General features: G+C 37.2%; 2 protein-coding genes across 2 annotated transcripts; both read right to left on the reverse strand.

The window, feature by feature from the left end:
* Positions 1–8502: 8502 nt before the first annotated feature.
* Positions 8503–9429, reverse strand: LOC100468377 (olfactory receptor 8D1). The gene has a single exon (XM_002928189.2). It carries the CDS (start codon positions 9427–9429, stop codon positions 8503–8505), a length of 927 nt encoding a protein of 308 aa, XP_002928235.2.
* A 9562-nt stretch (positions 9430–18991) lies between these two features.
* On the reverse strand, positions 18992–19948 carry LOC100468124 (olfactory receptor 8D2). Its single transcript, XM_002928188.2, has one exon. The coding sequence runs from the start codon at positions 19946–19948 to the stop codon at positions 18992–18994; it is 957 nt and encodes a 318-aa protein (XP_002928234.2).
* Between the last annotated feature and the right edge of the window lie 6158 nt (positions 19949–26106).

The raw sequence follows: 26106 nt of genomic DNA on the forward strand, positions 1-26106 counted from the left end.
TGAAGGAATTCTTATAAAGTAATTTTCCTCACTTAGATTATATGAAGATAAACGAGATGATGTTTTCTAGGTTTCTACTCTATGCCTAAACACTTTAGAATTTCCTACCTAGTTTACTAACTAAGCTTGATATTATCAAAATGCAGAAAAACCCAGAAAAATAATGCAGATCTCTAATGGTAGTGAAGCATATCTAATCCAACTTATCATTTTCTTAGTGATGAAACTTGAGACTCAGAAAGGTACTTCTTTCCCCTTACATTTCCCTTCTCCTCAGTTTTATTTCTGCTTGTGTTTCCCCAGCTCTGCATACTCACTCTCTCATAGCGCTCCGCATCACTTCCCACCCCCACATGTAAGAATAAGAGCACTTTCTGTTTAAGTTCCATAGTGTCCTTTTACATAATATTGAAAGAAACCAAAATATGAACCTGACTTACCAGTAAGGATGACAAATAAACACAAATTACAGAATTACTGATCGAAATATAAATACAGTAAATATATAAAATAAAATATAAAAATAGTTTTAAAAAAAATCCATGAAATGAACCTCAAAGTATGGTGATAGAAATTTCTGTATTCACAAAATTGTGGGAATTCCTACTAATGCCATCATTTTAGAGATAAGCAGACTGATGCTGAGGACAAAACTATATTCCTTTTCCTTCTATGGATGAGACTATAAATCACTGTTAGGAAGAGATATTACATATGTGGAAGATATTAAGAAGAGCTATTACATACAACCAGTACTGACTCTCTGGAATGTACAGGTTCCTAATCCCTTTTTGAATCAGCGATTATTTAGGTGGCCAGATGAAGAATTAGAGTTTTTGTTAGAATAATGTTTCTAACTGTATAAAACACATATGATTAAACATTATAATAAACTATTGGCATCAAAATATTTAAAATAAATTTGTGATTTCTTTATTAGTGAATTAAATCACAGGATCTGGTTGCAGATCTAATAATTACTATAATTTGAAGTAGCAATGGTTATAAATGTTCATGATCAGCACTCCATTTCATCCTAAGAACCCCTTTGACATACGTACAACTTTATGTGATAGGAAAAAAGTCATAGATAATTACATATTTTAACATGATCAGTTACTAAGTTTCTGACTCGAAGGTAATGCTAAATTTTAATTTAGAGATTAGTGAAAATAAACTTCCTATCCAAGTTTTCAGACCTCTGAACTCCAATTTAAGAAGTGCTTTTCTCATGGAAGCAAAGTCTCCAGAGCTCCACACTCAATTTTAGCAATGAACTGAATTCTAAAACTATCCCAATGGACATAACTTCCTCTCTTGAGTAGGTGGAGTGAATTCTGACTCAACACATGAAATCTCAGGAAAAAGCACAAGACCCTGTTCACCAAATATGAGGTATGCACCAAATTCTTTCCTCCATCTGCCCCCACACTCCAGTTAAAGAAAAGTGGATGGTCTAGAATCGCTCTTTGAAATAGTCTGGGTCTGGTGTTTTTCTCTGGGGTAGTTTGTTGATAACTTTAATCTTAAATGGAAATTGATCTGCATTACCATTGCTGGTAGTACAATATTGGTAGACTGTATTTTTCTAAAAAAACCCAGCCCTTTTAACTAAGTTTTAAAGCTCATTCATATAATGATATCAAATTTTGGGATATCTGGGTGGCTCAGCCGCTTAAGCACCTGCCTTCGGCTCAGGTCATGATCTCAGGGTCCTGGGATGGAGTCCTGCATTGGGCTCCTTGCTTGGCAGGGATCCTGCTTCTGCCTCTGCCTGCCACTCCCTCTGCTTGTGCTCACACGCGTATTCTCTCTCTCTGTCTGACAAATAAATAAAATCTTAAAAAAAAGTGATGAATTTTTTTCTCATGGTTTACCTTAACTGCCTCTGTTTCAATGGTTTGTCTTTCACCTTTTTTACTTTGCATATTTATTTATTCTCTTTTACCCTGATTAATTTAGCCATAGACTCATATTTTTAATTTTTTTTCTAAAATCAATAGGATTTTGATTTTTAAAATCATGTTTTTTTCTACCCTCTAATAATTTCTTCTTTTTATATGGCTTTGGTGTTCTTTTCTGTTGACTTACAATACCCCCACCACCAAATCACTAGCTCTTATCTCTCTTACCATAGGTGAGTTTTGCCTGTGGTGGATCAAGGTTTACTCTTTGAGATAATTTCCTGTAATCCGTAGTTATAGGGACATGAAGTTTCCTAAATGGATGTCTACTTTCTGGAGGAGAGGCAAAGGGAAAGAGATTGTGTGTCCTTCTTCTTCTTCTTAGGGCTTTCTTTTATATTTATTTTATTTCAGGATTTTCCCTTTCTCTCCTTGTTTTTCTTTTCTCCATTCCGTCTAGACTCCAAAAGCTCTCTTCCTTCATTTAATCCTTTTCTCCCCTAGAAATGTTGCCTCTCTAAAATTACGTCTTGTGTATTGTGTGCCCCTTTTAGATTTCTTTCCTGGTCTAGCAGCTTGAGTTTTTCATCATTTTTTTGCATTTAAGATGGACTTTTTTAATTCTCAGGCACCAATACCTTTGCTGGAATCTACTGTCATTTTTCCTACTTACAGGTTATTTGAAGTTGGTAGTGCTCTTATCACCTAGCTGTGCTAAAGATCTAGTGTTTATGTGTTTTACCTGTTCTGCTAGATAGCTTTGAGGAGGGCATATGGAGAGATTCAAATGTAAGCAGGTATCATTATCTCATCTACCCAAAGTTCTGGACAAAATACTTCTCAATGAAAAAAGTATAGCCAAATAGCCAAATAATATATGGTGACATTTTCAACATGATTTGACATTAGGGGGTTGCATATAATGAGATACTGTGACATATTCATCAAAAAGGCTAAAGTTGAAAAGACTCACAATAAAATGTGTTGACAAGGATCTGGAGTAGCTGGAAATTGCGTACATTGCTGGTGGCAGTATGGCATTACCAATCACCTTGGAAAACAGTTTGACATTGTTTTCTAAACGTAAATATTTTCTAAAGTTAAATAACCTACCATATAAGCTAGTAGACATATACCTAGATGTAGGTATATACGCAAAAGAAATGGGGATATATATCAACCAAAAGACAAGTAAAAGTATTTTCATAGAAACTTAATCATAACGGCTCCAAACTGAACACATTATGAAACGTCCATCACACAAGAGAATGGATAAATAAAATGTGTTTTATTCGTACAATGGAGACTACACAGACATGCCACAACATGGCTAAGCTTTATAGAAAAATTCTTGAGTAACATAAGCTAGACACTAGAGGATATACTGTATGATTCCGTTTATATGAAGTTCAAAATAAGGCAAGAAAACTATCCAATTGTACTAGTGCTGCCTTTTGGAAGAAAGTGGACACTGACTGGGAAAAAATATGAGAAAGTCTTGAGGTGTGATGTTAACGTTCTATTCATATCTTTATCTGGATAGTCACTAAGTAGGTATAAACATAATTAAAAGTTCAAGGAGTTGTATTCTTAGTGCATTTTTGTGTCTGCACATATATAAAAATTCATGAGATGAAGTGAAGAATGTCCAAAAATGCTTGGAGTAGAAGATAAGACTTCTTCAATATCCTGCACTCAACACAGATGCACACAAAAATGACTTTTGAATCATCCCTCTGATATTATCCTTATTCATTTGCATGCTATGTGATTATTGTAATTGGAAAGAAATAAGAAAGAATGTTAATGCTTTAGGGATTTTTTTTATCCTAGTGAGTTATGTTTTTTTTTTTAAAGATTTTATTTATTTATTTGACAGAGATAGAGACAGCCAGTGAGAGAGGGAACACAAGCAGGGGGAGTGGGAGAGGAAGAAGCAGGCTCATAGAGGAGGAGCCTGACGTGGGGCTCGATCCCATAACGCCGGGATCACGCCCTGAGCCGAAGGCAGACGCTTAACCGCTGTGCCACCCAGGCGCCCCATGAGTTATGTTTTTGTATGCCATTTGCCATGCATGTCTTTTAAAATTTCAATATACGTTGGCTATGATCCATGTCACTAAGTATTGTTTTATGACTGCTTTTGTTTTCTACTGTATATTTATTTACACCATATTTTATTTCAGTTTATATCTCTGAGGGTCATTTAATTCAATTTATTTTAGTAATTATCAATAGCACAGCAATTAATATCATTGTAGCTCTATCTTTGCCAATATGACATTAATTTTTTAAGCATACATGCCTAAAAATTCCATAACTTGGTAAAAGCCTACAAAGAATATACAATTCAATATATTTAATACATACTATCAAACTGTCTTATAGAAATTAATATAGATAATTAAGCATGCATGTTACAATTGATTTATTTGAATGTTTATTACTAATAGAGTTGGACAAGTTTAACATGCTAATTTGCATTCATATATTTTTTATATTTGTTCACTGAATAATTTTTGACTACTCTTCTATGGAGTATTAATCTTTTTTATATGAATTTATAAGGATATTTTACATATTTTTATTTTGGTCAGCTAAAATCCTTTTGTTCTTTTCTACTGGTACTGACTTTTCCTTCTGGAGTAAGTTTATGAATAAGTGGTTTTTTATAATAATAATAATTTTTATAATAATAATAATTTTTTATTATATTATGTTATATGAATAAGTGTTTTTAAGCAGAAAGAGGGTCTTCTGTCATTTTCTAAGACTTACTTAGAATTTCTGTCATAACTTAATTTTGAATCTTCTTTCTTGATTCTATTTTTATTAAACACAGACTTGCCTTTTTTCCCTCTGAATTGATTGGAATGTGTTTTTTTCTGAATTCTAGGAGTCCATGAAAGGGGGAGGAGACTCCCCTCCCTCATTCTTGATGTTCTCATCCAGGTGGAGGAATAGCTATTACTCTAACACTCCAGACCCACTTCACACCCTAAGTTACTCCTCCGGAGTACAGAGGTGGAATGATCTCTCTGAGTGGTGAGTTTCAAAGGAGAAACTATTCCTTTCTTTTTGAAAGTTCGTACACATCCAGAAAGAATGTATTCTTGGTTACTCTTCCCCATGCAATCTGACCTCTAGGTAGAGATCTGCAGAAATCCTGCACTTTTCTGTGATCAGAGTAGTAAGTTTGCCTAATTCTAGAGCTTAGTTTTAAAAAGTTTGCTTGCCCCAAAATATACCTTTACCAATAATAAAGATGTAACAAGACATTTTGGTCTTCACTTGACAGATTTTTTATTTACCTTTTCTATTAGTGAAGAACAAGTGATCTGTATTTTACTTTCTCAAACTACTGTATCTTGTATATTGGATCACTGTTATGAATAAGTTAACAGGAAAAGTAGATTTAAGAGCAAAAGTGCACCTAGGAGTTTTGGGGTTTTGATAGAGAGAGGGGATTTTGACTCAGTGACATGAAGTCACACTTATTTTGTGATATTTATATAGTTTATAGTTTATGCATAACTTTTAGCTAATAAGATCCCAGCAAATGGCTATGAGTCTAAAGCTTTCACAAAGTGGAATTCTAACCTTCATAGGTGTAATACAGAGCAGATTGGTTCAAAAGTGAATGAATAATTTTATGCAGGTGTACATTCACTTCTGCAGAGGCCACACTGCTAGTGATGAGCCTTAAGCAAAGGCAAATGCCTCAGCAGAGGACATGTCCCTTGAAAACTGTGAGCTATGTAATGAGCACTGGGTATTATGTAAAACTGATGAATCACTGAACACTACCTCTGAAACTAATAATACACTGTATGTTAATTAATTGAATTTAAATTAAAAAAGAAAAGAAAAGAAAACTGTGAGCTAAGCAAGCCTCCACTAAAGCCTTGTGTCCTATGATCCTTGGCAAATGCAGGTTGGTAAATTGAGCCAAACTCAGCAATTGCACAAGCAAACACTGCTGCAGCTTAAACTTGGACATACAGAGGAAGCTTTTCCCAAGGAGGTAATGATTTCATTACAGGGAAAAGAGGACCTTTTCATATAAACTCTTGTTAGACAATTATTTTTTTGTTTCCACTCTATTTTTCAGCCATGTCTTCAAGAAATATTTGGTTCCAAGACTAGTCTGACAGGGTCGTTAGGCTGCTTTAAATTATATCACTCCTCTGTGGTGCCTTACTTGCCTTTGTGACTCAGACATGGCACTGTGGAAAGTCTAACCTTCATTTCTTGTGGCTTATACACTGGCTCAAGAGTTAACTTCCATTGAGTGGGCTCAACTTGTCCCTAAATTTCTTAAATACATAAGCTCTGCCCAGGGCTTTAACTTCCCATCTTCTAATTAGGAGTTTCTCTTTAAACCGGTGGTAGATTTCATTAATGAACAAATACAAATGGGGTGGGGGCTTACCATAAAAAAGAATATTGCATCTTCTTATATTGAGAAAAAAAAAACAGCTCAGTGAAATTATAGCAAATCTGAAGACTAAAAAGGTAGCTTAAAGACCTGGATGAAACATTCTATTTCTAGGAATCAAGTCTGTTGAGGAAATCAAGTGATTTGTAAAGGTTGCTCCTACATTACAGGAACAATATAAAAAAAGAAAGAAAATAAAGTAAAACATGTTAATTAAACTAGAATAAGAGAGAGGGAGAGGGAGAGAGAGAGAAAGACAGAGAGACAGAGAGAGAGGAAGGGGAGGGGAGGTAAGGGGTTCTAAATCTATGTGGTAGAAAATAATTTGAAAACCAGGAACCTGAATCCAGGAAATTATTCACTGCCATATTAAAACCACTAAAAAGCAGTAAATAGCACACGTTTGCTTTCAAGATGGAAAGATCTTAAGGGATGGGACTCTCTGAGTAGATACAGACATTACCTGGAACCTGAGAAAACATAGGAAGGAAATATCTGGAGCAAGGCATAGGGAAGAGAAGACAGATTAAGGGACAGGTGGCCAAGACCATGGTAAAGTCCAGGACCTCATTAAACAAACCAGAGGGAAGATGTATTCTTGGTGGGATTATCAAAAGGAGGAAGCTAAAAATAGGTAAGCTTTGTGATAACAGTGGAATTTTGGCAGATCCAGACCTACTGATTTCATATTTCTTGAGTAGAATAATTTCCGAAGATAAAATCCAGAGAATAATGTTGTAAAAACCATACTGGTAAAGGCAAAAAAAGAAAAAAGTAAAGGGAGAAAGGCAGCTCGTTTCAACTGCTGGTTTAACACATAACAATGGGTGAAGAGAAGCAACATAAGATGGAAGTTAAAACTCTAGAAATTCCATAGAACATTCCTTGGAGGTAGAGGAAAACAGCTGAGGGCTGCAAAACATCAGAGGCTTATTTCATTATAACCTCCCCCCAAACAACAAACACAGAAGAAGTGTTACATGAGACCCAGGATGTGTGAAAACCCAGGAAAGACATCGTCTAAAGTGTGTGGTACTTACTTATGCAGTAAGAACACAAGCTCGGAAACATCAACCAGAGTTCAGTTCAGGAATCCACTGAGAACAATCTCCAACTGAAACAAATGCGGGGGTTATACCCTCCCTGTGAGGCATGTTTTATAAACTTTATTGCAACAGGTAGTGGAAACCCCACACAGTCCTGAAAATGTCTGCTCAGAGGTCCCTTAGTACAGAACCATCATGTCACAAGACAGAGACAGAAAGAGAGAGAGACAGGAGAGAGAGGAAGGGAGGGATGGGAAGGAGAGAGGGAGAGTCAACAAAGAAATGGAAAAGAAATGAAGAGATTCTGAATGTGCTGAATAAGAAAAAAAGAGAAAAAGCATTTTGAGGAAGACCTACTTGACTAGAATTGCCATTCTTGTTCCGTAACTGCTTTTACAACCTTCTTTCTTTTCTTTCTTTTCTTTTCTTTTCTTTTCTTTTCTTTTCTTTTCTTTTCTTTTCTTTTCTTTTCTTTTTCCTCTTGTGTATTTGTCTCATTCCATCAAGAATTAATGGAGCTGTGGGATGGAGTTACATATCCCTTAGCATTATTATCAGCAGAAAACTCAGCACTCTGACACAGCAGATATTAGATAAAGCACACACAGGGGCGCCTGGGTGGCACAGCGGTTAAGCGTCTGCCTTCGGCTCAGGGCGTGATCCTGACGTTATGGGATCGAGCCCCACATCAGGCTCCTCCACTATGAGCCTGCTTCCCTCTCCCGCTCCCCCTGCTTGTGTTCCCTCTCTCGCTGGCTGTCTGTATCTCTGTTGAATAAATAAATAAAATCTTTAAAAAAAAAAAAAGATAAAGCACACACAGACTATTAGGAAAAAAAGAATAACACTGGAGAAAATATGAATTCTCATTCCTCTTCTACCACCATAAGTTAGACAAAATAAAACTAAACCTCAGTTTTCCTGGCCCAAAATAAGAACACTAAAACCTGCTTTACTAAATGCCCTTTTATTTCATTGAGGAAATGGAATCAATTATAGATGGGAAAGAATTTAAAAGTCCAGGTACTATGCATATTACAACAGAATAACAAGGAAAAATGAAGGTTCGTTGGGACCTTCATTCCTCCCATCTATAAATCTCCAAAAGCAAGCCTCATTTCTTCACCAAAACCTTCCTCAATGCTTTCTTTACATCCTTGTTTCTCAGACTGTATATTAAAGGATTCAGCATAGGGATCACTGTGGTATAAAACACTGAGGACACCTTCTCCTGTTCCAGGGAGTTACTGGAAGGGGGTTTGAAATACATGAAGGTGATAGACCCAAAGAAGATCCCCACAGCCATGAGATGAGAGCTGCAAGTACCAAATGCTTTGGACCGGCCCGCTGAGGATCGGATGCGAAGGATGCTGTAGAAAATGAAAGCATAGGAAATGAAGACCGCTAGGGTGGGCACCAAGGTGTTAAATCCCGCAATGATGAAAAGCAGAAGCTCATTGAGGCGTGTATTGGAGCAGGAGAGATTGAGGAGAGGAAGGACATCACAGAAGTAATGGCTGACGATGTGGGATCTGCAGAAAGACAGTTTCACCATGGCACTTGTATGGGCCGAGGCAGAGAGAAAGCCCAGGATGAAGGCAACCAACACGAGCAGCGAGCAGACCCGCGAGGACATGATCACGCTGTAAAGCAGTGGGCTACAGATAGCAACGTAGCGATCGTACGCCATCACGGTGAGGAGGTAACCCTCAGCCACTACAAAAACCACAAAGAAAAAGAGCTGTGCCATGCACTCAGAATAAAGGATCATATTCTTCTTCCCTAAGAAGTTCACCAGCATTTTGGGGGTAATGACAGAGGAATAGCAGAGATCGATGAAGGATAAGCTGCTGAGGAAGTAGTACATGGGGGTGTGAAGCAAAGGGATTACTGCAATCAGGAGAATCAAGCCCAAGTTCCCCACCACTGTCACTATATAGATTCCCAGGAACAGGAAGAAGAGAGGCAGCTGGAGCTCTGGCTTCTGTGTTAAACCCACTAACACAAACTCGGTTGCTGTGGAATGATTTCCTGCAACCATTCTTCTTTAGAGACCTCTGTGGAAATGGAAAAGAGGTATATATTAAAATGGATCTTTATTCTCTGTCTAAACAAAACCAGACTTGCGAGAGGAAAGTCAACAGGAACAGAGACTGATCATAGCTCTCATTATCTCTGGTCCTGTCTGCCTAAAGCACCCTGTACTATTTTTATATTAGTATACACTTTTTCTTTTCCTTTGTTTCCCCCCTCCATTCAGAGAACCTGTGATTAACTTCTCCCCAATTAACTTTCTATGTGCTTACGTATTATACTTGCATACACACACACATTTTGTCATTTGGTTAGAACGTAGGATAATATTATTACACACTATTTATTTTTATATCTTCCCTTCTCATTAAAAAAAAAAAAGTTTAGAATATTCCTCCAAGAAAACTGATGAACATAAACAGTGGTATAATATTCAGTGATGTAGATATACCACTAAATATTACATCTTCTTATTGATGTGTTAACTTTTTTCTGGATTGAAAAAATTGCCATTATCAAAGACATTGCCATTTCAAATTGTTCATACACATACTAGTGTTTTATTTCTATGAAATAATTTCCCAGGAGAGATATTTATAAGTCAGAGTTTAAAAATTTTTACTGTATATAAATGGTACAACATTGATTTACAGAAAACTATAATAATACACATTTTTTGGTAGCAATACACGACTGCCCTTTTTCTTGCATCCCCAATAGCAATACGTACAACCTGTTTCTGCCAATGTGTTGAATGTTACATGATGAGTCATTATTGAATTTGTCCTTTTTTGTCTTCTAATTAATGTAAGCACATTTTCATAGGATACTGGCCATTTGAGTTTGTTCTATAAATTGCTTATTGTATTATCACTTTCTTCTTAAATTAATCTCTCTGTCCTCTGAATTGTGGTATTTTAAAACATTGTTCTTGATTTACATCAAAAATCAAGGATGTACTGTATGGTGACTAACATAATATAATAAAAAATATTTAAAAAAAAAGAAGATGTATCTATATAAAATGGAATATTATGCAACCATCAAAAATGGAATCTTGCTATTTGCAATGACGTGAGTGGGTATTATGCAAAGCCAAATAAGTCAGTCAGAGAAAGACAATTATCATATGATCTCCCTGACATGTGGAATTTGAGAAACAAGGCAGAGGATCATAGGGGAAGAGAGGAAAAAAATGAAACAAAGATGAAACCAGAGAGGGAGACAAAGCATAAGAGACTCTTAATCTCAGGAAATAAACTGTGGGTTGCTGGAGTGGAGGGGGTGGGCTGGATGGGGTGGCTGGGGGATGGACATTGGGGAGGGTATGTGCTATGGTGAGCACTGTGTATAGTGTGGGACTGATGAATCACAGTCCTGTACCCCTGAAACAAATAATACATTATATGTTAAATAAATAAATAAAATTTTGGTTTCTGAGAAAAAAAAAATTGTTCTTTTCCACCAAGCTCTTCTGTTTTTCCTTACAGGGTGGATTAAATCTATTATTAACATCTCTTGCCTTCTAACTCATTACAAAGCCCCAAGAGAGTCTGGGAGGAGAGTTGGACTTTATGAGATGTTATAGATGGTTCAGATTTCAGAATGTTTCAAGGAAAGGACAAATCCTGACCATGTGCAACAACAGGGCATAGGGTTCATGTGTTGTGCACAACACGGGGACACCGCACACCCTGAAGTAGTTTAAAACAGGCCCAGCAGAGATCCAGGGCAAACTCTTGATCTCAGAAGTTTACCTAACACTGACTGTGGCTTGGAGGAAATACAGAAAGGAAAAATATATATTTTTGGCACTTGAGGAACCCATTATCTAATAGATTATTGAATGTACTCCAAATTACTTAGAGACCATTTTCCTTAAAGAGGCACACTGAGGCACTGTGTATTCATAGCCTAGGGCAGCATTTCTCAGACAGTGCTCAGAATGCTCTGTGAGGGAAAAGAACAATAAGAAAAAAACCCACTAGATGTGCTTCCGTTTCCAGGTACTTCCATATGACTCCCTTGGAAGTCTGCTATAAATATTCGCTCATTAAAGGCTCCGAATAGTGCAGCAAAAAGAAATCTGTTCAACTTTGTGAACTCAGTACTTCTTATAAAAAATATTAAAAGAGCTTATCAAGAGAGAACTTAGAGCCTGCTCAGCAAGCCAGTGTAAAAGCTTTGATAACAAAGGAGGCTTATTTCAAGGGCTGACCTCACTGCAGACCACTTTGCAACACGGGGCAAGTCATTTAACATAAATCTCAGTGTTATAATCTGAGAAGGGGGAATGATAAATACTGCTTCAAAGAAATATTATGATAACCAAAATAATGAATTGAAAGTTCCAATATCTAAAGACACTAGGAATACCTGGGTGGTACAGTTGGTTGGGCAATCAACTCTTGGTTTTGGCTCAGGTTATAATCTCAGGGTTGTGAGATCGAGCCCCATGTTGGGCTCTGTGCTCAGTGTGGAGTCTGATTCAGATTCTGTCTCTCCCTGTCCCACCACACCTCCCCTTCATGTGCACTCTCTCTCTTTCTCAAATAAACAAATCTTAAAAAAAAAAAAACACTAATTAAAATGTGATTTTTAAAAAGAAATATATTCATTATAGAAAGGAATACAATATGAAGAGACAAAATACATTGCCTTGGTATGAAGAAAAATATTGTGTGTTTCTTCTTCATCCTAGAACCTTCACCTTGGTATGAATGGTGAAAATATTTTAAGCATTTGGGGTGGTTAGGTTTTAAAACATTTGTGTCTCTAGACTTGGAAATTTCGAGAGGGTTTGGAAGTGTTGATCCACCCTGGGGGGGCGTCTGGGGCATAGAAGGCTCTTCATCTCAAAGGGTGTAAAGCCCTTTAGCAAGTGCTTCTGAAGCCAGGAGGAAACAGAGCATTAACAGAGCAGGCTGAACGGGCTCTTATTCTAACTCCTATTGGCCTCAGAATACTCCTTCAAGACAGATGAGAGGTAGGGATTTATGTTTAATATTCTGTCCAATAATTAATACTCTACCTGCAAGTGTATCTGCCCTTGTATCTAGAACTCTAAGAGACTTGTGTAGGCTGGTGCATAAGAAGATAAGGAAAATGAATACATAAACAGGAAGCACTTCAGGGAAGCAAAAGCTTCAGAGTCATGTGGAAAGACCGGTGACACTCTCCGCACAAGAGTTGGATGAACTTAGACTGGGAATCGTTTCTGCAGGAGGTTGTGACCCAATTTATGAAGAAGTGACAAGGCAACATGAATGGAAGAGGAGAAGGGAGGACATAACCAAGTGGAAAGGCCAGTGGGGCGAGTGCTCCTGGTAAAGCCAAAACATTGCACGTGGTTCGTGTTGCTGCTAATCGCCAATCACCCTTCGATCAGATGGAGTACAGCGGCCATAAATGAAACCACACACTCACCTGGTCCTGAACNGGTCCTGAACAGAGATTGAAGTTCTTAGGAATTGTTTACTTTGCTCATAACACAGATTCTTCCTATAGCCAAGTAAGAGCAAAGCCTCTTCTGCTGCCTAACATGCACGTTTGTATGTCAATGATTGAATTATTTGGTTGGCTGAAAGTAAAAGTCAAAATTCAGCGGAGAGTACTAACTNAGTAAGAGCAAAGCCTCTTCTGCTGCCTAACATGCACGTTTGTATGTCAATGATTGAATTATTTGGTTGGCTAAAAGTAAAAGTCAAAATTCAGCGGAGAGTACTAACTCTCTGGATCTTGAAGCAAATCATACTTAGCTTCCCTAATCTTAAAAGCCAGAGAATAAAGTGACATGCAATTTTATTTGAGGTTTATCAAGCACAGGGATATCATTAGGAATACTTAACTCCCCTGCACACACAGGTCCCCCAAGACCTACTGAGCCTAGAGATTACTGGTGTGCTCAGTATATAATAACGCTTTGCAAAAATGATATTATCCTCTCGTCCTCCCCCCCATTGCTATATTTCCCAAGAGTAGTAAATTCCCCAAGTTTCTTATTTTATATTTTCATGTTCCCAATGGGGATTCTGGAACACAGAGAAATTGGATCGACGATTCTCAAATGTCTGCAGTGAGTTGCTGGTTTTTCACAACTATTTCATCAGTCAAAAAAAAAAAAAAGAAAGAAAGAAAAAGAAAAAAAATAATGAAGTGTAAATCTCTTCCTAAAGCTAAATTGATTTAATTTAAAGACTGTCCTTTATTTTTTATTGTAGTGTGTGTGTGTGTATTATAGCATGTATATATGTGTAGTGTATATANATCTCTTCCTAAAGCTAAATTGATTTAATTTAAAGACTGTCCTTTATTTTTTATTGTAGTGTGTGTGTGTGTGTATTATAGCATGTATATATGTGTAGTGTATATTTATGACAAAATTTACCATTTTAAGTGTACAGTTCTGTGACATTACGCACATCCACATTGTTATGTGATCATCATCCCCATCCATCTCTAGAACTTTTTCATCTCCCTCATCTGAAACTCTGTGCTCATTACATGATAATTCCCCATCCTTCCTCTCCCCAGGCCCTAGTAACCACTTTTCTACTTTCTGACTCTATGGATTTGATTACTCCAAGTACTTGCATAGGAGTGAAATCATACAATATTTCTCTTCTTGTGTTTGGCTTATTTCACTTAGCATAGTGTCTTCAAGATTCATCCAGGTTGTAGCAAGTGTTAAGGCTGAATGATTTTCCATTGTATGTACATACCATATTTTGTTTATCCATTTATTCATTGATGGAACTTGGGTTTTTCCCACCTTTTGGCTCTTGTAAATAATGTTGCTATGAGCATGGGTGTATAATTTTGTCTTGATTAAAATAACTGTTACTCTGAGGAAGTCATTGAGACTCTCTGAGACTCAGTTTATCATCAGTCAAGTGACAGGACTTAAGTAAATTATCTTTCAAATTTTTTAGTGCTATAACTTTTATAATAAGGAAGACCTATACCAAAGACAGAAGGTCATCTTTTGTGATCCAGCTAGCCTTTTATTCAGAGGTCATGCTAAAAGTCTTTTTTTTTTAAAGTTTTTAGTTAACATACAGTATAATATTAGTTTCAGGAGTAGAGTATAGCGATTCAGCACTTCCATACAAAACCTAGTGCTCATCACAAGTGCGCTCCTTAATCCCCACCACTTATTTAACCTATCCCTCTGCCCAATTTCATTCCAATAATTGTTTATCAGAGGAGGTAGAAAGAGCCCTGGGTTGACATTCAAGAGACTTCTCCTCCAGTCCTGGCCCATGATCTGTGTTTAATTTTCTCATCTGTAAGATAACCCTACCTGCTTCACAGGGAAATCATAAAATTAGATAATATATAACACAAAATTGGTTTTGTGAATTAGGAAGCACTATAAGAAGGACTTAATAATTCTACAACCCACCTCAAAGACAGCTTAGGACATATGACTGATTAACGTTCTGCCATACATATATGTTCTCTCGGGCAAAATGAGTCTGTGTGGAAGCAGAGGTGGAGGTGGACTGCTGGCTAAGTATGGCACGTAGGACCTATTCCCGCTGCCTTAGAAACTATCCAACTAAACTCAAGAAGGTCAAGTCAAATGGAAGAGACTCTACTTTTAATCAATCCAGGGAATCGAACAGTTCCACGAACAAAAAGAAGTGAGATCATTATGACCAGCTCCAGTACTGGTGCTTGTTACTAAGAACCCATCAGTGTCCCTAATGAGCCTTTAGGATATAAAATATGAAACAAAGGCATCATTTTTATATATTGACAAACTTTGATCATAACTTGGACTCAATGAATAACCTTTTTCTGGGCATTTAGACATGTATCCTGAACGATTTACAGTAACATTTTGTGGTTTTATGACTAATACAGTCTGAGTCATTTTTTTCATGCCATTGCTTCAGTCAGTCCTCTAAGAATCCCAGACAGAACATACAATTTTAAACTAATCTCATAGGTCCTTGTTTCCCAGAGGGTTTGTGGTAAGCTGGAAAATGTCTCCCAAAGGATATTTACTTCCTAACCTCTGAAACATGTAAATGTTTCCTTACATNAAACATGCAAATGTTTCCTTACATGTCAAAGAGGACTTTGCAGGTGTGACTTAATTAAGATTAATTGAGATGGGCAGAGTATCCTGGATTATCCAAGGAGACCCTAAATGCAATCAAATATATATTTATGAGAGAAAAGCAGAGGGAGATTTTTCACAGCAGAAGAAGAGGCAATATGACCACAGAGGTAGAGATTGAAGTGATGCAACTACCATCCAAGGCATGCCACCAGGAGGTGGAGAGGGCAAAGAACAGATTCTCCCCTGGAGCTTGCAGAAGGAACGAGGCTCTGCCAACACCTTGAGTTTTGTCCAGTGACACTACTTTAGACGTCAGATCTTCAGAATTATGACAGAATATATTTCTGCTCTAATGCGTTGCAGTATGCACAGGAAACTAATATAGGGCCCAACACAAAGATTTGTTATTAGCCCCTTGTGAGATATTTCACATCTCTAGGGATAAGCTATGTACAGACCAAGAAATTAACACACGGAGACTGCAGGCAGTACAAGATCTCATCCCACATACAAATGGTGGTTTTATGGAAATGCGAAATGTGAGAAAAAGTCCCTTAATTTGAGAAAAGGTGTGTCTCTCTGTAACTTTCTCCCATTTAACCTAGGTATACCCTGTGGTAAAAACAAGTTCCACAACTAAAAACCTCAGCCCTTCGATTTGTAAGCTAACCATCCCCCCATACCTCTATCCTTTTATTGTACTTTATTGATTTTTTTTTTAGAAAGTATTCCAGGGTATTGCATATTTTTCTCCTTGTTCATTGTCTTTGAAATGGAAACCTAAATCTAATGTGGGAAAGGACTTTGTGTTTTTTGTTCATTCTTTTATCACCAGTAAGGTCTCAGGCATGTACTGGACTTTGAGAAATATTGTTAAATGAATGAGGATGAATAAATTAACGAATGTATGATTTCAAGTCTCGCATCATGGCCATCCTCCACAGAATATACAAAGGGTCACTGGCCTTTGGAAACTGGTAGCCCCTGAATAAACTGCATTCAAACGCAAGTTATCTGATCACTACACTGCAAATGATGACTAGAATTTTTCTCATTCTACATACTGAAGTGTATCTAATGCAAACAAGATAACATTAACTTTCTTACTTACATTGACTCTATTGTAATCAAAAATCCTTAATTCTCTGCAATTAACCAATTTCTCCCCTACACTCTTCATTCTTGTAGAAGTATTGAATCTTATATCATCCATGTGCATTTTAATCTCACTAAATATATCCATCACTCATTTCCAAAGTTCTTCATGAATCATAATTTTGTCATCCATTAAATTAATGGTTCTCACAACTTCACAGATCTGCAAATCTGATTAAACTTTGATATTCTCTGGGTGCCTGGGTAACTCTGTCAATTAAGTGTTTGACTTCGGCTCAGGTCATGATCCCAGAGTCCTGGGATTGAGCCCTGCATTGAACCCTGCATCTAGCCCTGCTTCAGGATCCCACACCCAGCAGGAAGTCTGCTTGTCCCTCTCTCTCTCCTTCTGTCTCTTCTCTTGCTTATGCTCTCTCTCTCAAATAAATAAAATCTTAAAAAANGGGTGCCTGGGTAACTCTGTCAATTAAGTGTTTGACTTCGGCTCAGGTCATGATCCCAGAGTCCTGGGATTGAGCCCTGCATTGAACCCTGCATCTAGCCCTGCTTCAGGATCCCACACCCAGCAGGGAGTCNCCAGCAGGAAGTCTGCTTGTCCCTCTCTCTCTCCTTCTGTCTCTTCTCTTGCTTATGCTCTCTCTCTCAAATAAATAAAATCTTAAAAAAAAAAAACCTTCTTTGATATTCTCATTTAAGTCATGGACAAAAACCAAAACTGCTCAATCTTAGAGCTTGATTCCCAGGTACTTCATGCACATACCTCCCAACACAGAGCTCTATACTTCAGAGTAGAGTGATCCGGAGGTTATGTACTGATGCCTGGAATGCTGTCCCAATGCAAGAAACCACCAGGGAGACTGTGTTTCTCTTCTCTGAGAAGGTTGAGTCCCTGAACCAAAGGGAAATGGTGGACATAGCCAAAATCTCAGGATCAAAACCTAGGACTCATACAGAGGGTAGGAAAGACTATAGAATTAAGGAGAAAGAAATATCATTGTCATTAAAATTATTATTCTAATACAAAGTTAAAAATTAATTCATGTCTTCAAATTGGAGCCATACTCTAATAGACTGTGTGCCAGATAGTCATAGCCTAAGGGATGGCCTTCAAGACAGGCAATGTGAGACTTCAGGATAGTTATTATTGATCTGTACTGAATGTGTGTGTGTTGTTAAGACTGAGATAATGACATCTCTTTCCCTAACCTTCACCCTAAGCTAGTCCTCTTTCTTCCTGTGTCTGTCTCTCTCCCCACCACCCTCCACACATGCCACAATCCACCTACAAGTTTTTCTCCACTCAANAGATAGTCATAGCCTAAGGGATGGCCTTCAAGACAGGCAATGTGAGACTTCAGGATAGTTATTATTGATCTGTACTGAATGTGTGTGTGTTGTTAAGACTGAGATAATGACATCTCTTTCCCTAACCTTCACCCTAAGCTAGTCTCCTCCTTCTTCCTGTGTCTGTCTCTCTCCCCACCACCCTTCACACATGCCACAATCCACCTACAAGTTTTTCTTCACTCATATACTACAGCCCTCACAGCTCTGTCCAGATATTCTCAACATATCACTATAAAGCCCTACAGACTGAAAAAAATCCCTTCTCTGAGTAAGTTTAAATACACCTCTCTTTTAAAAAATATTTTTATTTAAATTCAATTTAATTAACATATAGTGTATTACTAGTTTCAGAGGTAGAATTTAGTGATTCATCAGTTGCATACAACACCCAGCACTCATTATATCAAGGGCCTTCCTTAATGCCCATCACCCAGTTACCCCTTTCCCCTCCCCACTCCCCTCCAGCAACCCTCAGTTTGTTCCTTATAGTTAAGAGTCTCTTATGGTTTGTCTCCTTCTCTGTTTTCATCTTATTTTATTTTTCCTTCCCTTCCCCTATGTTCATCTGTAATAAATAAATAAATAAATAAATAAATCAGTAAATAAATAAATAAAGACTATGTCCCCTCCCGCCCTCCAGGAATTTTTAATTAATTAACATCATGCTTCTTTAAACACAACCCTTAACTCACTCTCTGGTTATTAAGCACTTTCAAAATTAATATTTAATTTGCTATAATATTAATAATTAATAACTTCAAGATAGTCTTTTTATCTTGCTTTGTTCTCCCTCTTCTGTCAACTTCTGTTCCTTTAATACATGTAAAGTTTCCAAAGATTAAATTGACTATCAGAAAATCATATTGTTTGATAATCTCTAAAAATGCCTCAATCATTCTCAAGTATAAAATGTATGTTTTGTGAACAATGGTGAATTTTATCTCCAGAAGAGAGAAAGAAATTACACAAAGCCCCTGACAACTTTTCATCTGGTTCATTATTTTCTTGCTCCTGAGAATGCCCTTTGTCAGCATGACTACCTTCCCCCAACCACCTTTCTCAGTGCATTCTTCACATCCTTGTTCCTTAGGGTGTAGATCATGGGATTCAGCAAGGGGATCACTGTGGTGTAGAACACTGAGGACACCTTCTCCTGTTCCATAGTATTACTAGAAGGGGGTTTGAAATACATGAATGTGATAGACCCAAAAAAGATACCCACAGCCATGAGATGGGAGCTACAAGTGCCAAAGGCTTTGGACCGTCCCTCAGCAGAGCGAATACGGAGAATACTCGAAAGAATGAAAGCGTAAGAGATGAGTACAGCCAGTGTAGGTGCTAAGGTATTAACCCCTCCAATAATAAACAACAGTATCTCATTGATGTGGGTGCTGGAGCAAGAGAGAGTCAACAAGGGGAGAATATCACAAAAATAATGACTGACAACATGAGACCCACAGAAGGACAACACTGACATGACGGTAGTATGGACTGTAGCCCCAAACAACCCCAGTGAATATACCACAGCCATCATTATGGAGCAGACCTTATGGGACATGATAATATTGTAAAGCAGTGGACTACAGATGGCTACATAACGGTCATATGCCATGGCAGTCAGAAGGTAGCCTTCGGCAATTACAAAAATAAGGAAGAAATAAAGCTGAGTCATGCACTCCAGAAAGGAGATAATGTTCTTCTCTGATATGAAGTTCACCAGCATTTTTGGGGTAATGACAGAGGAGTAGCAGAGATCAATGAATGACAAATGACTGAGAAAATAATACATCGGAGAGTGAAGTTGAGAACTGATAGCAATTAAGAGGATCATGCCCAGGTTCCCCACCAATGTGACCACATATACTCCAAGGAACAGTAGGAAAAAGGGCAATTGAAGCTCTAGGCANAGGAAAAGGGGCAATTGAAGCTCTGGGCTTTTTGTTAACCCTTCAAGGATAAACTCAGTCATGGAGGAATGATTGGAAGTAGTCATACAAGATATAATCTGTAGAAAGAAATAAGAGAAAATAGGTACATTAGAGTTTTTTTCTGCTTTACAAGTCGGAATGACATGCTATGTCTTGATTGGTTCCATTCCTCCCCTGTCTCATGACTTGATCCTTTTCAGGGATTTAAAAGGTCAAGGACAAGGACCACAAGTATAACTCAGAGCATTGTTTCCACCTAACACTCTCAAATGCTCCTCTCTAAGTCAAAATCCTTTCATTTTGCTCCTAGGCTTAAGATCCTATCTACCTCACTTTCAAAGAAAGCACATCCTTTCAAAACCTAATTAGGTTTTCATTAATATCATTCAAAGAAGATTGTTCATCCTTTCTCTGGACATAGATCAACAGAACCTTCAGTCTTGGTTGCAACATAGCATTGAATCTGGCTCTGGTTATCTAAAAGTAGTCTGTCTCAATGTTTCAAGCCATCTATAGAAGTTGACATAATGAATATTCTCTAAAACTGAGAACTCAGAAGTGTAAAAGGCTTTTATAAAGAGATGATGAATACAAAAGGCAAAATTGCAGAAATGGCTCTAATCAATTCAGACCCTGGTTCTCCCACTCTGTCCAATGGATGGAAAACTTCAGCAGGCCAGGAACTTCCTTTCAGTGTAGACGAGGTTGACAGAAACATGGGGCTAAAAACTATACCTAGACTCTATTTTAAGCCTTTCCTGTTCAAGAAACAGCAAAGAAGTAAGTTCGGCTTTCATGTGTAGTTCCTGAACAATCAACAAAGTGCTGCTTCCCTCAGGACTCTTCCCTGTTGTCCATAATTAGAGGCCAAACTCTCACTGACCTTTCTCTAAAAGCTACATCAGAACTGGAAGATTCCCTGACTTAGTTTTCTCTAAAGTCCAAGCAGACAATTCAGGGAAAAGGATTTCCTGCTTTACCCAATGTATTTTTATTATCCGAGGAATCAAGTTTGATAATTTTTCACTGAGGCATGTTGAATGGTACAAAATGTTCCTTTAATTCATGATACTCAAGAAAGAACACATGCGGTATCTAGACCTTGATATGACTTTAAATTCCAATTTCCAAAGTGAGAAAAAATATCAATGGAGGAAAAACGCCAGAGTGATATGTAGTTTGCTTTTATATTTTGCATGAAAAATGTGCAACATGTGATCATTTTCCATGATCGCAAACAAAAAATTTATGAAAATTTGCTGTAGTCTGTTTTTCTCTCTATGCCTTCTACAACATACTAAGGGTGCTCAATATGTGTTGATTCAAAGGCTTAATTCTACACGGTGTTATTATCTCTGAGAACACATGAGAAGAGAGCCATGTGTCTGAATTCAGGAAATTAGATAATAACCTAAAAGAAACAGAGTCAGAGTTGCCAGGATACATCTCTAAGCAGCCCAATTAGCAATGGAGATGAGATTCAATCAGCATCAGATAAACGCTCTGAACTTGTCCAACGATCCATGGGACTAAGACTGATGTCTGATGTTTTCATTATTCATGCAGAAGCCATGAAAGTGAGCCAGGAGAGAGGTGGGGCATTTGGGGTTGAAATCCACTTAGTGGATACCATAGTTTTTTAATAGGCTCACACATAAACTGACTAAAATTTCTTCTATAATCCCAAATAATATTGAAATTATTACCACCGGGGAGGGTTGTCCAGAGGTCAGAACCAGAAAAATCTATCTCTCTGTGACTGTAGAGGTATTCCAGCTGATTTGGAGACTAAAATTGCTGATGTGTCAGAGTAAACAAAGCCCATTATGTCAGGTTTTGAAGGAGCTCAACAGATGGAGGAAAGGATCAGATGTACAGTAATATTTCACTAATCTGGAGATATTTATTTAGTGACTTAAAATTTTCAATATTGCCAAAAAACTGAATGTAAATAAAAGCACCTTGAAGACATTAATATAAATGTCCCAATATCCACTTATTAAAGTTTACTCACTTATCAGTCTGCATTGGTCCTCTCTTTGTGCCATATCATTATTTTTATTAAGAAATAATTTTAGCAAACATGTATGAGATCAGAATGAAGGCACCAAATTTAAAAGGAGAAGGAAGATGTGAGAAAGCTGCTTTAAAAAGCTGAGCATAGCAAGAACAGTTTAACAGCAAGAAAAGAGGCCTTCAGAAAGCTATTTTAAAAAAGAAAAGAAAAAAAAAGATCCTCACACTGCCTACTTATTTAGGACTCCAGAGATGGGTGAACATATAAAAACATAGATACATGGGGTGCCTGGGTGGCTCAGTCAGCTAAGCATCTGACTCTTGGTTTCTGCTTAGGTCATGATCTGAGGGTCATGAGATCGAGCCCCGCAGGGGGCTCCATGCTCAGTGTGGTGTCTGCTTGTCTCTCTCCTTCTGCTTCTCCTCTCACTCCCTCTCTTTCTCTCCCAAATAAATAATCTTTGAAAACAAACCATAGATACATACACAAAATAGCTCCTATGCATAAAAATGATTGCTCCAAATCACCAAAAGAACATTTATTTATTTTTAATATCATCAGCTGAAAAAGGCGAGGGAGCATGAAATGCAATATTTAAATTTCCTATCAAAGCAATTCAATAAATGAAGCCCTTTAAAGTTTTCAAGGATAATAAGGTTTTTACATATGTGAGATATCACTGGAAATGAGAGATTATTAAACCAAATGAAAGAGAAAGAAAGATACTACTTTGTTTCCCTTCCAGTTTCCCCCCCTGTGGTTAGTGGCCTACAATGTTACTGTTTTTGAAGTTTTTTAATACAACCATAGCATAGACAGAAAAGTGTTAGCCCCCATACTTGGGAAACATAAATGGTTATCTAAGGAAAGTACCTGGTGGTTCAAGGATATAAGAATATTACTCAACAGATACTTCATCAAGTTACCCATAAAACATGCAGAATTAAAACATAAATATATATATTAAGTATATATAATGTATAATTATAAATACAAGTGTGTGCCTAATTAAAATTTTAAAATAAATTAAAATTTTGTTTCTTTTCTTTAACAGAGATCCATAAATCTTCCTGCATACTCCTACTTTTTAAACAGAATTATCTAGGGTGGATATGAATCTGTCATTTTCTCACTCTAGAAAGATAACATTTAATAACATCTGTGGAAATAATTTGTTGTAGGATCCAGAATACAGTGTTATAGCTTTGGAGAAATCCCACTGTTACTTTCCTTTCTACAATGTAACATCGTTCAAGAGACAATAATAAAATTGGCTAGATACCAGAATCTCTAATATTATTGGGAATGTAGCTGTCCTTTTGGGCTTTGATAAAGTACAAATTTTTCTGAAGAAAAGAGAATTCATGAAGTTCAATCTTTTGGATAGAGAATACAATTTAATTTTTCATGGGATTCAAACACTGTGGAAAGGACATATTCCTGTGTTTATTACTTTATCTAAAGCAAATGTTGCAGAACGTCTGTATGACTTTCATCAGAACAAAATCTTTGTTAATTTCAAATCTTTTACCCTATGATCCTATGGTGACATAAATAGAAAGTCATCTTTTTTTTTTTTAAAGATTTTATTTATTGGACAGAGATAGAGACAGCCATCGAGAGAGGGAACACAAGCAGGGGGAGTGGGAGAGGAAAGAAGCAGGCTCATAGCAGAAGAGCCTGACGTGGGGCTCGATCCCATAACGGCGGGATCACGCCCTGAGCCGAAGGCAGACGCTTAACCGCTGTGCTACCCAGGCACCCCAAATAGAAAGTCATCTTATCTGGAGGCAGAAGAACCGGCTAAAAGCACTTGGTGTAGAGTCTGTGTGACTGGAGCCAGTCATTTACCATCTCTGAATCTCTGTTCCCTCTTCTACGAAAAAAGTGGTTATTTAAAAAAAAGGAGTTATGAAGATAAAAAGATCTGTACTGAGCTTTGAAAAACTTTAAGCTACTATGTCATTATCAGTTACTATTGTTTTTATTATTTCTTATATTTATAAAGTACTTTCTGAGTTTACTTTGTATCATTCCAAAGATCCCCAAAGCAGCAGGCACCCTTACTCAGGGAGCATGAATGGGAGCGCGTGGAGGAGTGTATTCAGTAAGAAAAGCAGTGTTTGTTCTCCTGGAGAAGAGTACTCTCTTTCAACCAGAAAAAGCAAAAAACTTTAAAAGTTGTAATTCAAGAAGCAAAGAGGTCAGGAGATTCGCAGGGTTCCTACAGTGACTTTGGAAGAATTGTCAAGAGCTGGGTGATCATATTAGCGGCTATGAATACCAGGACGTTATGATCTAGATTTAAGAAGGAGTTATACTGGCAATTTTGACAACTCTGTGTTTTCTCTCATAGGAACAGCTACTGCAGCAAACTTTCCAGACCAGCAGTGGGAGCAACACGAAGATGAGGTCATTAAGTGCTGTCGATTTAACTGAACATGTAGACCTTTCCACATCTAAATATGCTCACCAATTTCTCAAACTTTAACGACCATGGCTTACAGCCTAGCCACTTAGGTTTGACAACTGAGTACTACGTTTGCTAATCATGCCTTTGATTGGACACCTTTTAATGAGCAAAAGCCATCTGCATAAGAAAGATCTTGCAGTTAAGCCAATATAACAGATTTCAGGACAAAAGGGCATTCAAATAATGGGCTCTGTAGACATTGTTTGGCTCATTGGTAGGAAACACTGAAACCCAAATGCATATAATGAGAAATCAAATCAAGGAAATTAAGTCATCCAGTGTACATACGGACAGAATGTAAATAAATAAGTACCTGTAAAATTCAGGATTACCTTCTCTAGTCAAACTTTTCAGAGCAGTCAACCTGTCTTGCAATGTAATTTTTTTTTTTGCAGTTGCTTGAAAAGTGAATGAATAGGGGCACCTGGGTGGCTCAGCTGGTTAAGTGTCTGCCTTTGGCTCAGGTCTTTATCTCAATGTCTTAGGATGGAGCCCTGAGTCTGTCTCCCTGCTCAGTGGGGAGTCTGCTTTTCCTTCTCCCGCTGCCCCCCCTCCCTCCTGCGTGCTTTCTCTCTCTCTCTCAAATAAGTAAATAAAATCTTTTTTTTTTTAAAGTAAATGAATACACCCCCCAAAAATAAATGAATACAATAGCATAGTGATTATAATACCACCTGGAGACAGTCTATCTAGGATCAAATCTTGGCTTTGCGACTTGGAGTTGTGTTAACTTTGAGCAAATTATATCACTTATGACTCAGTGTCCTCATCTGTAAAACCTGTCTCATAGAGATGTTTTTTCAGTTAATGGAAGTTATAAAAAACAACAAAAAAAACCTACTACATATTTAATTCCATGTAACTGATATTATTAATCTAATATCTTGAAGAAGAAAGGATTAGAGCATTTAAATAGAGCCAATCCAAACACGTAGAGCTTTTTTTCTCTAATCTCTCAAGAAGCTGATACCCACTTACCTTAAGACATTCAAAAACTAGACCTTGATACTATTTGCAAATGTTGAGGTACGGCTTAGAAATATACAACCCATTCCCAAAGGTTTACAAATCTCTCAAGATCTGGCTCTGCACATTACACAATTAATGAAAACAAAACAAAACAAATTAGAACTCTGTATGATCTCAAAAAGATCTCATCACCCAAGGGATTAGTCTGTTAGTGAAAATCAATAATAAGATATACTTTCTCTTCTACAACACCTTAGAATTTACAAAGTGTTTTTGCCAAATATTGTTCTTCCTGCAATTTTTTTTTTTCGGTCTGAACTCTAGTTGTTCTCAGCCCCCAAAGAATTTGTTGTCTAGGAAAGACCCTGAATTATTTCTATTACATAGTCCATCTGTTTGCTGTCATAAAATCAGGAAGGGAACATAAGGCCTTAAACACTGCTGGTTCTAGAACAAATCTAAAATAGCCTTTTGAGTAATGAATGACTTCAGTATTTTAGTTTAGGCCACCTGTTCAAATCCCAACTTTGTACTTAGTGACAAAAATGCCAGATAATTTGAGTATTTCTGTAGCGTAAAAATGAGAGTAAATTTCTAGCCCTTACAAACATGTGAGATTGGCCTATTAATATTCCTTTCTCATACTATTCTCTTTTGGTTGAGATATGAATGATATTTTAACAATTTGAGAGAGCTATCTCTCAATTTCTGCTCCACGAAGATGTTCACGTAAGTTAGAGATAATCTATTTTTGTATTTATGTG

Source organism: Ailuropoda melanoleuca, chromosome 8 (assembly GCF_002007445.2).
Source record: "Ailuropoda melanoleuca isolate Jingjing chromosome 8, ASM200744v2, whole genome shotgun sequence".
Classification (NCBI taxonomy): Eukaryota; Metazoa; Chordata; class Mammalia; order Carnivora; family Ursidae; genus Ailuropoda; species Ailuropoda melanoleuca.

Excerpts from the sequence above, each read along its gene's own strand:
- LOC100468377 (XM_002928189.2), bottom strand. The coding sequence starts at position 9,429 with ATGGTTGCAGGAAATCATTCCACAGCAACCGAGTTTGTGTTAGTGGGT.